At 36.3% G+C, this 13,766-nt stretch overlaps 1 protein-coding gene across 50 annotated transcripts in view; it reads left to right on the top strand.

Annotated features, from left to right (window-relative positions):
• Nucleotides 1-13,766, top strand: part of ANK2 (ankyrin 2) — a 559,765-nt gene that overhangs the window by 494,042 nt on the left and 51,957 nt on the right. For 24 of the 50 annotated variants that reach the window (XM_075998068.1, XM_075998078.1, XM_075998073.1 and 21 more), the window contains 2 exons: nucleotides 4,214-4,316; nucleotides 5,012-5,115. In XM_075998068.1, the coding sequence (XP_075854183.1) occupies nucleotides 4,214-4,316; nucleotides 5,012-5,115 (207 nt within the window). Of the gene's footprint in view, nucleotides 1-4,213; nucleotides 4,317-5,011; nucleotides 5,116-9,485; nucleotides 9,522-13,766 lie in introns of all 50 variants that reach the window. The other 26 variants (XM_075998052.1, XM_075998071.1, XM_075998065.1 and 23 more) reach the window with 3 other exon arrangements.

Genomic DNA, 13,766 nt, shown 5'->3' with positions numbered 1-13,766 from the left:
AACATTAAATATAAACACAACCAAGTTCAGATTAGTTGGATTTTTGTGCCCTTTTTATTGCTTATTATTGCTTATAAATTAAAAATGCTGTGCAAATTCAATACAAAATATGAAATAACAATGAACTGCAGAAGCTTCTTCGTATTTTAAAGAAAACACATTGAAATCTTTGGATATTTATTTGTTCAATAGGATTTGCAACTCCATCAATTGGCTGTCTAATAAATATTGCAGTTTACCGAGATAGTAATTATTATACTTTTTAATGAAATTATACTTTCATACTAACTAATGTGTCCATAAAGCAGTTGTACCATAGTTGTTTTTTTTTAAAGTATAAATTAAGTGCATAACAAAAGTCTTGGCATATCCCCTAGCCGAACAAGTAAAACTTTATAATTCCATGGATATGTGTTGTTATACGTGTATTAACTGAACAGCAGGACCTCTGACTTAATGAAAAATTAGCAGCCCAATTGCAAAATATTTAAACTTGTTGGTAATGTCTTAAATCAGGTGGACAATTCCTGATTCAGAGACTTAAATTGTTCCAGAGCTTTGTTGTGCTGGTTTTTATTTCTTTAGAGAGAACAATTTTCTCTTCTGTTAGAATATTCTACCTTTATTTCATTTAAGTAGATTCTATGATGTCACAGAAAAATAGGGCCATTAGAAACTATGCACATTGATTAAATAACCAATTAGCATTTCAAAAAGCAGTAAATAGAGTGGATTAGAATAAAATCCAAAGAGAGATTAGACATATTCATTCTCCCTCCCCTCTCTGTCCAACTTTTTTCACTCTCTGTCTACATATCCTAATCTTTTTCTCTCTTTAATCACCTTTTTGTGGTTGTATGTCACTTTGTTTCTTTCTTTCCTTTCTTCTTCCTCTGTATTTGTTTCACGTTGGGATTTTAGGAAAGAAAAAAATAATACTAACACCAACACCTCTCTACCCCTCACAGTTCAAAACCAATTGAAATAGACCCCGATATGAGTTAGGTAGGTGACAAAATTCCACTCTTATCGCTAATATACTGATTTCAGAATGTGGCTTTACATTCACAGCCAAATGGGCTCTTTAATGCAACATTCCTGAAACAGACAGACACTTGTCCACCTGGTCATCGTCACTCCTTGAGAGTCACAGTTGGGGCCGGATGCCTTCTTTTAAAATTTGGACATTTACAATGCTGGCAGCGACAGCACTAGCCCTGTATCACAGTGCCTCTTGCTACTTTTGCACTGTTGAGTCATATGAATGTAGCACCTTTAAAGGTGAGAAGTCATAGTCAAGAGCAGGGGTCCTCAAACTTTTTAAACAAGGGGCCAGTTCACTGTCCCTCAGACCGTTGGAGGGCCGTTGGAGAGTGCAGTGCACATTCCACACATGCGCACTGTGGGCCCAGGATGAGTCAGCTGCTAAGCAGGACAGGCAGCCGCGGCAAAAACACCTGGCAGGCCAGATAAATGTCCTCGGTGGGCCACATGTGGCCCTCGGGCCGTAGTTTGAGAACCCCTGGTCTAGACCTTTGAATTCTAAATCCATGGGTGGAGATTATGTAATTAACAAATCTGAGTCCAATAGAAACCACTGGAGGGGGGAGATGGTTGAGCCCATAAGCAAGCTGTATCAGTTTATCATTTTAATAGATTGGCCCATCTACTATTTTCCTATCTTTGACCCAATTCAAACCAAAATAAAGGAGTATGGGATTTAAGAGCTGCTGATCTAGTGCTGCCTGGTACAAAACACATCCAAGTGGATCTTAGCTGTCTTTGTGGTTTAAAGCAGGAAAAAAAATGATTCATTCCATTAATTGAGATAGGTTTTTGCAGAGAAGAAAGAACATTTTCCGGCCAGGCGTGTTGGCTCACGCCTGTAATCCTAGCTCTCTGGGAGGCCAAGACGGGCGGATTGCTCAAGGTCAGGAGTTCAAAACCAGCCTGAGCAAGAGCGAGACCTCGTCTCTACTATAAATAGAAAGAAATTAATTGGCCAACTAATATATAGAGAAAAAATTAGCCGGGCATGGTGGCGCATGCCTGTAGTCCCAGCTACTCAGGAGGCTGAGGCAGGAGGATCGCTTGAGCCCGGGAGTTTGAGGTTGCTGTGAGCTAGGCTGACGCCACGGCACTCACTCTAGCCTGGGCAACAAGTGAGACTCTGTCTCAAAAAAAAAAAAAAAACAAAAGACAATTTTCCCAATAATTTAATCCCCATCCGAGCCTCAGATTCAAGGTCAGGTCAAGAGTCATCACAGCAGCCTGCAGCTAGTTGATGAAGGCCAACGTCAGGAGCCAACTGCTGCATGACTGTAAAACCAGCCGTAATATCAGCTGCCTCCAGTAACTGGGCCCTAGTGATGAATCTGCTGCAGTGGTCCCCAACCTTTTCGGTACCAGGGACCATTTTCATGGAAGACAATTTTTCCAAGGACTGGAGGGTGGAGAGGATGGTTTTGGGATGATTCAAGTGCATTACATTTATTGTGCACTTTATTTCTATTATTATTATATTATAATATATTATTATTATATTATATTATATATTAATATAATAAAATAATTATTCCTATCACCATAGGTTAGGGACCCCTGGACTAAGGCATCCAGCCTCTTCCTGCCCCAGCTCTGTCAGGAGCACCAATCTTCTGCAAGAGCCTATATAACATAAAATAGCTAATTTTCGAGTTGCATTTATATTTCATTTTATCATAAACACACAGATTTAGATAGATGTAAACACAGAGGATCAGACAATCAACTCTTGTGATTCGTGTCACTTATGCTCTAAGACTTGAGGTCTTTTTTTTTTTTTTTTTTGCATAAATCTACTTGCAAAAAGAAGGGAGGAGTCCCTGAATTATCTGCACAAATTATCTACAAAGTAATGTTTCCCTCAAAGACAATTAAAATTGGCTATATTGACACCTCATAAAGATGATAGTACATGACTTAAAAAAATTACATGTATTTACAAAATGAAAATTGTTTCTATTAATAAGTATGCTAACTTGACATTTAGTCCATAATTCTACAGTGCTTCACTGGCCAAATACTAGCTAAAAGTAAATGAAAGTTTGCATCTATAAATATTGTGAAAGCTTGAATATCTTTTTTCCCCCTATGGGCTTTGGGCTAATATTTTGAATACAGATCTTTAATTCTTACGCTCATTTGTATAAAATATAGCTTATTTGAGATAACCATCTATTTGCCATTTGATTTTACAAATTGATTAAGAAGGAATGAAATTGCATTTCTGCCATTGTCAGGTTTTACCTATCACATTTGAGCATGTCATTCAGAACTCGGAAATTCAGATTCGTCAAAAATGTAAAGCACTGATTGTCAAGGCCTAAATCCCATTTCGAAGCCGAACCTTATTTTTGGTCAGTGCCCATTGGCAATTTGTCTTTGTGCTGGCAGATGTGTGTGTTCTGGGCTGGTGCTTAGAAACGGTGCCTTGTGCTCTTGCATCTCATCGCCACGGCAACCAACACTCTTTGGGGCTCCCCTGGCCACACACACAGTTCCTGCAAAAGGGACAGTGCTCTCGTTTGAGATAATAGCGTTGTTGGAGTGACCAGAGACAAACAAGAGGAACTGCACTTCCGCAGGAAGCATGCATCTGGTCACAGTTCATTTCACTGTGTACCTTCCAGGGGAGAGCAGGGACAGTCAGTCATTCCAGTTTAGAGAGGAGGAGGAAGAGGCGTGGGGAGAGAATGGACACCAGTGAGCGAAAGTGAAACCTGGGCTTTCACTTTGTCCTTCTGTCTGAGGGCTGTCTACATGCCTCCTAATATTTTTCCTGGTTGCAGGGAGATTGACAATTTAACACAGATGTAAGCAACCTATCCTAGAATTATTTCCTGTGTGAGTTTCTCGTCCTGGCAGTAAGTCAACTACAGTTGCTGGTTTCAAACATTTCTGGGGAAGAAAATGCATCAGATTAGGAGTATCAAATTTTAACTTCTGGATTCCCTTGTGCCCTTGCCGTTGAGTGGCAGGAACCTGTCAAAGGATGTGTTAGTTTAGCTGTTAGGCAGTGAGGGAGGGCAGCACAGAGACCCAGGCCCCCCTGGAAGTTGCACTGTTGGCTAATAGCACGCTTTCTTCACTCTCCTGCTTGGCTCGTCATTCTATCCTCCCAACCATCCCACTGCTGTTGGTATATGACCATGGCCTCCTGCCAACCTTCCAGCCTTCGGTCCTTCAGTTCCGACAGGTCTCACACCCTGAGCCATGCCTCCTACCTGCGGGACAGTGCCATGATTGACGACTCGGTTGTCATCCCCAGTCACCAGGTAAGTGACATCTCTGTGCATTCTGGAGAGCTTTTTTAAATTACCTTTTTAAATTACAAATGTCCTGAGAAAGTTTTCAATCTTAAAAAAAAAAAATCCTTCTTAATTTAGTCGACAAGCTAGAATAAAAGGGTTTTCCTAAAACGTGAAAAATGTTCTCTACATTTTTTAATGAACAGAGTTTTTCTGAAAAAAACTATACTGCTTGTTTCTTCAAATATACCGAATTCTCCTGTAGAGAGTGTATGTATAGATTAGTTTTTTAAAATAAAATTTCTATGAAAGGAAGAAGTGAGGTAGGGTGCATGAGATGAGGTATGAGATGAATGGTACAGGTTAGAATATATATCTTTCAATATTTGAAATGGTTAGTTATGGGGAAAGACTTACAGTTTATTCTGGAATATTTTAATTTTAGTTATGATTTTATCAGTTTGGGGGATTGGTATAAGGAAATAGATGGACACCTACTCTTCTTCAAAAACAATTCCTCTAATGTAATCTTGTATCAGTGTTATAATTTAAAAGGGAATGCGTTCAAAAGATTTATTTTAAATGCACTGGTCCTGTATTTTTGAATGAAAGTTTTTTTCAGGTGATACCCCTTCCCTGGGATGCTACTTTTTAGATTTCATTCTGTTTTACTTTAATGGAAGCGAAGTATTTTTATTAAATCCAGTGTTCTTTGTGTTTAGGTGTCAACTCTAGCCAAGGAGTCTGAAAGGAATTCTTATCGTCTAAGCTGGGGCACTGAGAACTTAGACAACGTGGCTCTTTCTTCCAGCCCTATTCATTCAGGGTGAGTAAATCAATATTATGTATCCAGATCAAGAGGAAAAAGAGATGGGTGTGAAAATAACAGCTTTGTCCAGTGGCTTTAGCTGATGGCTAGCTTACAGGGGAGGGGATCTTTGTTTAAACTTGCAAATAACATTGCTTTATCCAACATGGACTCTATCTACACAAACCAACCAGCAAAAAGAGTTGATTTCAGCATTAAAAAAACTGACTATTGTTTTTAAATAACTGGTAGAATTGCGTCAAACAGCTTGCTCTCTAACCAGAACATACAGGTGGCCTCCCTATTGTTCACCTGTTGTCTTTAAGACATCTTTTTAAAAAGGGGGCTGAATCATTTGATTTCTAGAAACTTTCTATTTACCAAGATCGATGAATTGGTTTTGGAAATGAATGCCTTTCTCACATATTAATGCATTTAAAATAATATTTACAGAAGTTTGAATTACACGAGTGTGTAGAGGAGTTTATATGCTGTTTGAAGTAGGGATACAAATGAAAAGAGAAATTTGAAGGTAACCGGTCAGGTTCTGTTAAAGTTGTCGCCTTACAGTCATTCGGAGAGTACAGACACCACTGTTTCAGCAATGCTTCCTGTTTATATGAACTCATTAAAAAGTAGGACTTCGAGTCATACTTTCAGACATACTTAACATTGTTCTTAAGGTGTTCAATTATGTGGAATGAAAATTCCTTAAGGAGTTTTAAACTGTGATACTCTTCCAAGTGGTTTCTTCCTTACATTTTTAGTAGTTTGAAATAATACAGTAATATAATAAATACATATAAAATTCTCATTTTCTAAATATAATTACTTTTTAAAAGCCCTACTCATATTTTATATAACAAAATGCAATACTTTGGTTTTACTTATTATCCCAAACTCCTTGTTTAAAATCCCATAATTATTATGAGAAGTACACCCTTTCTTGTTTTTATCATTCTAAAATATTCTCCTTTCAGGAAATTGTTCCAAGATATTTTAGTCGAACATCTTGGACTTCTTGGTCAAATCTTCTACTAAACTAAAGGTTCTAGAAGGAACTAAAGGTTCCTAGAAGAAAACTAAAGGAACTAAAGGTTCCTAGAAGAAAAAAATTAGTTATGTAGATATTGAAAGCAATCAGTAATACTCTTTTCCTTTTGAAATAAGTGAAAGCTAGTTCCTTATGCAAGAATTATTCAGGGGAATTAAAAAAAACAGACAAATTAAATCCCATTGAAATTCACTTACATATTTCTAAGCAAAAAAATAGAATTAAAATCTCACACCTATAAATTATTCAAAAAACATAACATTGCATTCTGCTGTTAAATCTCTCAACAATGGTGAGTGAGAAGGAAATGAAGGCTGGACATCGAAGGATAATAGATAAGAATTTCAAACCCATGGTGAAGTATTTAAAGACCATATCCAGCCTACAAAGTGATGAGATTATTTTAGGTAAAATGTAATTGACTATTAATAACTGAATCTACAAAGGAGTCAGTGGTGTGGTAATTCTTGGATTTTTAAAATAAGTCATTTACATTAAAAAGGAACTTTTTAAAGAAGTTTTTTAATTACTGAAGGGCAATAAAATACTCAGTTTAAGCACATCAATTAAACACCAATTGTGTAAAACTAGATACACCTGTAAGTAATTATGGTTGATTTCTCCTAATTAACCAACAACATCCAATGGCTAAAGATTAATTATTAAGGTAAGAATCCTTAAAACCATAGCCTCCAATAACGCAATTTTTCTGTCAATGTCAAACATTTAATATTGACTCTAAATAATCCTCAACTTTAGCTGTACACGACAACCACTTAGGAGCTTTCAAAAATACTGGTGCCCTGGCCTCAGCCCAGACCTCAGTCCAGACCAATTTCATCAGAATCTCTGTTTTGGGGGCTCTGTCATTGGTGTTTTCTACAAGAGCCAATAATCCAGATGTTTTATATAAACCGTTAGAAGGGGAAAACTTTGCTTAGTAAAGCTTTGGTTATTAGGGAACCCTAGTTAATTAATGTATAGCTAGTTCTATCAAATGTTCCTTATCTGTTCCATTCACATATGTATTCATTCTTCACACATTTATCTAATTCCCACAAAGCACCAGAAATTATGCCAGGCGCTAAGGAAAATAGATAAGTAAGGTCCAGCTCCTGCCTTTAGGAAACGCACCTATATGTTGTGATTTAAAGTTGGAAGACACCTGATTTGTGAAAGAGAGAGAAGCAGGGTGGTTAAATGTGTGCTTTGGAGTCGGACCTACCAGGATTCAGATCTTGACACTGACACTAGGCACAAGTTACGTAAAATCTCTGAGTTTCAGTTTACTTATCTGCAGAATGAGAGTTATATCATTGATCCCATAGCGGAGATTTAAAGATTAAATGTGTTTTAAGTAATTAGCACTTTCCCTGGACAGAATAAGTACTCAGTAGATTATAGCCATTAGTATTTATACGATCCCCGTACACATGTTCCAAACCTTTCACAAATTGCAAATCAGTTAAGCAGAATGTATCCCGAATCCTCTATGTGACAAAACCAACGTGGTTCAACACGTGATGGTAGTGTTTGACTTTCTGTTAGTTTTATCAGGTAAATTATCATCTATTAGTGGCTCTAGCGTTTGAACAAACACAATGCAACAGATGACTCTAAACACATGGGTAATTATCACTGAAAACGCCATGATTCTGAGTTTCATGGTATTTGAAAGCTGCCCTGACATTAGTATGTATAATAACATTCCTCGTACCATGTCATGTAACAATGATTTCTTGCAATTTTATTCATCATATACAGGTTTCTGAATAGTACCTTTTTTATATTTTTTTGAGCAACTAAGTTTCCTTTTTCATTAATTATGTGAATTCTTAAGGCACTTCAAACTTTGCCCAAAATGCAAGAAAAAATGACATTTTGACGGGGGATAATAAAGTTAGCTTTTTATGCACGTGCCACTAATTTGTGTGTATAATGTTCTATTAAATTTAATAAAGAGATTTCAGATTAATAGAAGACACAGCTTCTACCAATAAGCAGTATTGGCGATTTTATTTTACCTCTAGTCTCTGTTTCCAATGACTAATGCCCATAACTAGAGAAGAAGAGGTATGAATGATTTTTAAAAAATCTGTTCTGTCACTAGATATAGCCAATATCTGGTGAAAGAAAGACTAATAGTAATATTTTTGTGTTATTTAAAGAGTTGCCTAATGATTCACAATGACTGTAACCAGCAGTTATTTCTAGCATCCCACTCATGATCTTACCAACACAAGCTTGGGCAAGAATTTGAATTTTACAATTCTTCATTTCCTAAGTGCATAATGAATTAGAAGATGTAAGGCACAATTCCCAGCAAAAGCCAGCTTTATAACTCATCTTAAATATTGTTATTCCAAAGGTCACAGTTTTGTAGTGCTGTAATGACAGCAAGTGCTAACAATTACATGTCAATTTGTGACATTAAGTTAATGGAGTTGCTCATGTATTTCATAACACTAAGGGTTTTTTTTTAGACACATGAAGATAGATGAAGAAAATTGTTTATAATAAATAGCAAAATAACTGTTTTGTAAAATTAGATTTCTGGTCCAATAGACATGTATCCTTTCGTACATCAGCCAGTGTTGGGAACATAAGAGAACCATGTGAGACATACAGAGGGTTTTAAGGAAGAGCAGACCTGTACCTAGAAGAAGAGTGGCAGGCAAAACTTGGAGGGATTAGACACCGTGACCCATGAGGAAGACAGCAGTCCCCAAAGTTGGGGACAAAGTCTTGACAAAAGCACCAAGACTTTGCTTGCATAGTTTTTTGTTCCCTTCTAGTAGGTAATTAATGTCACCTACTCTGCCTCATGGCTTACGCTACTGTTTGTCCTTGAAGCTATACTTTAGATTGTGCCTTTCTGTTTGCGTTTATTCTGTGGCAGCCCTAAAGGGCGTTTTCATTATTTTTAAAAAGTGTTACAGGTATGAATGAAAAGCTTTTGCATCAAAACTGAGTCCATCAAACCAAAGACTTGTTGTTTTTCATTATGGTACCCCTTGACATTTTGCAGCGTTTTGGACACTTAGACTTTAAGTGCCCTCACGAGCCCATGTTGAATGAGGCAACAAATCCCATTTCCAGTGATTTTATAACATCCCCAGTTCCCTAAACTGGGAGTCACCCCAAAGCCCCCATCCCTTGCTCTTCTCTCAGCATTTGCGGAGAGCTATGTCTCGTTTGTATTTTCAGTTTTTTTCGATGAATACTGTATCGGTATATAAATAATAGATTTCAGTTGAAAGTTTCTTCTGAGTTCCTTTTTTATATTTCACTTTATCCATTCCTTCTCTGTGCTAAAGTATCTATTCTGTTGCAGCCGCTCCTCTCCATGTCTTGATCGTGACAACAGCAGGTGAACTTCTGCATACTTCTCCTCTGCCCATGCCGCCTAGTCCTCTCCCCCTTCCTCCATCTCCTTCCGCTCACCCCCTGCCTCAGGATGCTTTAGTGTGAAGATACCTGGCCCAAGAGACAGTGTTATGAAAGGTTATGATTTTAAGTGGCACTTACAAGAGTTTTTTTTTTGCGTCTTATTTTTTCAGTTTTTTTAAAATACTATATTCTAGGCGAGCCAAAGGCTGAAAGTTTTATTAATAGCACATTTCCTAGCTAGTGCTGCTTCAAATGCAACCTTTTGATATTTTGAAAATCGTACTCTAGAATGGCTTAGTCAGTGCTCTAAAAATACTCATTATTCGGTTGTCTTGATAAACTTATTTTTAAAGGTGTCCTATCAGACTGCTAATTATAGTCGTTTTAGTATATAGGCATCTGATACTACACGTTGTCTGTCTACAAAAAAGACAGTTTCATATTTCTGTTTTTGAAAACTTTTATCTCCATCCTTAATCTTCTTCTCAAACACACACTGAATATTATCTTTCTATACATGAATGCAGTGATTGATAAATAATTGGTGATTTTACCATTTTGAAACCACTTTTTTCAAAGCCATTTTCCATCAGTTTTTCAGTTTATGGAATTTGGGGGGTTAGGAAGGGATTAGTGGAATTACAGAGGAGAAAGAACTCAAGGTGCGATTTCCTCCTGGGACCTCCAGACTGAGACTGAACACGAGGCCCTCTTGCTATGTGTGTGTGGATCACTGAAGCACCCTGGGGATGTTTTCTTCCCGTTCTTTCACCTACTAACTCACTCTGAATGCTGCAGTCTCCTCCTCCCGTCCCCGTCCCCATCCCATCGTCCTGAATGAATTAAAAGACAAACTAAGGATTAATAACTTTTGGGGTGGAGGATGGTAGTCCTCAAAAGACCGAATCATTGTTTACTGCCCCCTCCTCTGAAGCATGTACCTGTTTAGCTAATCAAATTGCGTATTTGCAGGCAAGTCATTGCATAATAACGGTTGATTGCTTCTGCTTTCATTCCTTTTAAATTGTGATAACATTGCATCTCACAATTTGGAAAACTTCAATCCGAGTTTCTACTTTGCATGATTGGGAAATTCCATTTGGAGAGTGAGATATGCAATTAAAGCTGAGTGTGTCACGTGATATTTTTCTGTCGGTACAGTCTTAAGTCAATGTTTAGTGCGGTATGTGTACACGTTTTCTGCAAAGTAGCTGTTTTAAGCAGAGAGCAAATATAATATATATTTCTTGAAGTCATAGTGGTTTCTTTTCCAATGAGGAATTTTTTCAGAGCATCTGAAATGGAACATTTAATTACGTTTCCCAACCTAGTTAACAGTAAATGGTACATAGAATTTTAATACTGAAAGGCAACTTCGAGTTTTAATTGAAGTCTCTCCTTTTATGGATAAGAAAACTGAAACCTAAAGATGTTAAGTGACTTTCCTGAGGTTACATTAATTCAAGGCAGATATATCTAGACTGGGGAAAAATATGGTACTCACCTTCTGTGATGATAGTATTTTTATATCTTATTTAAGTAGTAAATGTCATAAACTAATAAAAATTGCACCATCCCATTAAACTATTTAGCATAGTTGCAGATTCATTCTAGGTATTCAATAAATGTTAGTTTCTCCATTTATTTTTATATTATGTTACCTTTCTTAAGATATTCAAAATATAAAAAATCCTATGGGTGTAGAGAAAAGAAAATGATGAGAATAAGCATTGATTGAATTCTATATTCTTTACCCACACGTGACTTAATTCTCACCACAACCTTAAGTGGTAATAGGATTATCTTTCATTGACAGGTGAGGCTTCAGTCCTAAGGTTTATAGACCACAAAGCTGAGCTTCAATCCATGTACCACCTTTTCTGCACATATTTAATCCTACATTTTTACTTTAATTCTTTCCATCTCAAATGTTTATATGCATTATATTGTCTCGTTTCTAATGTCTTGCAAACGTGAGAAAAATCACGTTTATTCAATCGTCTCTGATTTGTGAATTCATTCATCTCATGACTCACAGCTTCCAACCTTTCGCTTTTTCCTGATACATAAACGTAAATGGTCTCTTACAATGTGCTTTTTTTGCAATTATTTTATACATTGCAGAATAACTATCCTTGACTATCCTCTAATTCTCTTACCTGTCAAAGTAGTGGCACTTTTTGATATTCTGATATTTTTAATGAAAACGCTCAAATGCTTACAAAATTTTATACTATTAACTATTGAGATTAATTGACTAGCATATTGACTCTTATCAATAGACTTTTTATCAGCACCTAGATACAAATTTGAGTCATTCTTTTTCCTATTTCTACTTATTTAAAGAAAAGATTTCTTTTATTATGCAGTTCCATAAATTCAGCATTTATTAGTTATTTATTTGGCAATCAGATCATTTGAGCCTAATTTGCTTAGAGTTTTATTTGCTAGATATACAAACCTTTTTACTCATTTTTCACTATTGATATTTAGCTCTTTTGTGTCTCCCAATCTTTTTGTTTATCTCTTGTCATCTTTCTTTTTCACTTTCTTTTCTCTCTTTGCTTTTCCTGTCTAAAGAAAATTCTGTCACTAAAACTTGTTGGCTTTTTTTAGTCTGTGTCTTTTAGTTACTTGACAAAAACATAAAGCCTTGTCTTCTTGAGGAATTTAATATTTTTCTCTGAATTATGCGTAGTGGCACCTTAATTTTTCCAATTCACTTTGCATTTCGGTACAATACTTAAATATTATTTTCTAGATCTATAATGACACAGAGATACTTGTAGGTAAATTTATCTAATAGCAGCTGAAGTCTTTAAGTACTTTTATTTTGATTTCTCCATCTTTGGTCTTTCTTCATAAAATTTTCATTCCTAATGAAATTATTTATTGTGTTAGATTCACACTCTTTGTTTTTGTTTACTCTCACTTCCTATTAATCCTCTATCAAGAGAAATAAATATATCAGGTCTCTCATTTTGGAGCAAGAATAGGCCTGGAGAATAATTAACATTATGGATAGTCCTTCCTAACCACTTTGCTACCTCTGAGTGTGGTGATTTGAATGAATTCTGACTGCTCTGATTATCCAGAGACCAACGAATTAATTTACCTTGTATGTTAGCCTTCTCTGTCAGACATAAATATATACAACTTGCCCTTTTCACTCTTCCATTCATTTGCTTATTCAATAGTTATTTATTGGCTACCTACTTACTATGTGCTCCATCTACACTGTGCTAGGCACCAGGGAACACAGGAAGAAATACAGAGAACATAGTCACTGCTTAGGGCACTTAATATGGCTCCAACATGGGGACTTATATGGTAATTGCTCATTGACCAGGAGAGTAAGCAGTTCTAAGCAATGATCAAACCATCACGGGACATCTGGGACTTAGACTGTGGCAGCAGCCGCTGTGTCCTTACTTGCTGTACCCTCAGTTCCTACCAGGGCACCTGGCACTTCATAGGAAGGTGACAAATGTTGCAAGAAAAAAAGAGCATAGACATTAGGATCCAAGTGAGAACAAAAAGAGGGTTTCAAGAAGAACAGTCAGTGACACAAAATCAGGGAAAGTAATCTAACACGTAGGTATTTAAACGTTGTTAGAGTCAAGGACACAGCTACCTCAATTCACTCTTTAGGGAATGAACCACCAGAAGATATTGTATCTATTCTTCTAGATGGAGACTTGATATTATATAGGCCATAAACCATCCCTGGAATAAATAAAGTGTGGAAACTTCCCAATGCCTTCAAAAGGTACAAATAGTATTGAGGATCAATAACATTAAGCAGATGTATAATAATAATTCCTTACTAATTTGAGCTCCTGTTAGGAGCATCAATGGAGGTAATAACCAAAAGATGAAAAAAAATCAAAGGAAACATTAATCTTAATTCTCAATGAGTCAGAAATAGTGCAGTAAATTTTTAGAAGCAGTACTAGTTGAAACTTTAGTCATTTTTTCTACTTGTTTACACAATTCTATATAATATCATACCTAATAAGAATAACACAATGGAAAGAAAATCTTTATATCTATCTAGAAGCATTATCAGGTTATTTTTTTCATTTTTTTTTTGTGCGTGATAGAACATTTCGAAGTCAAGTAAAAAAGAAATTTTTAAAGAATTCATATGTAAAGACTAGTAATAAGAAAAGCAGCATTTTTTCTCATTACATTTGGACAAAGACCAGAAACATCAGCACTTCAG

The sequence above is a fragment of the Microcebus murinus genome, chromosome 27 (assembly GCF_040939455.1).
Source record: "Microcebus murinus isolate Inina chromosome 27, M.murinus_Inina_mat1.0, whole genome shotgun sequence".
NCBI classification, from domain to species: Eukaryota; Metazoa; Chordata; class Mammalia; order Primates; family Cheirogaleidae; genus Microcebus; species Microcebus murinus.
Note: the sequence above shows the minus strand (reverse complement) of the source record. Positions and strands in the feature narration are given on the sequence as shown.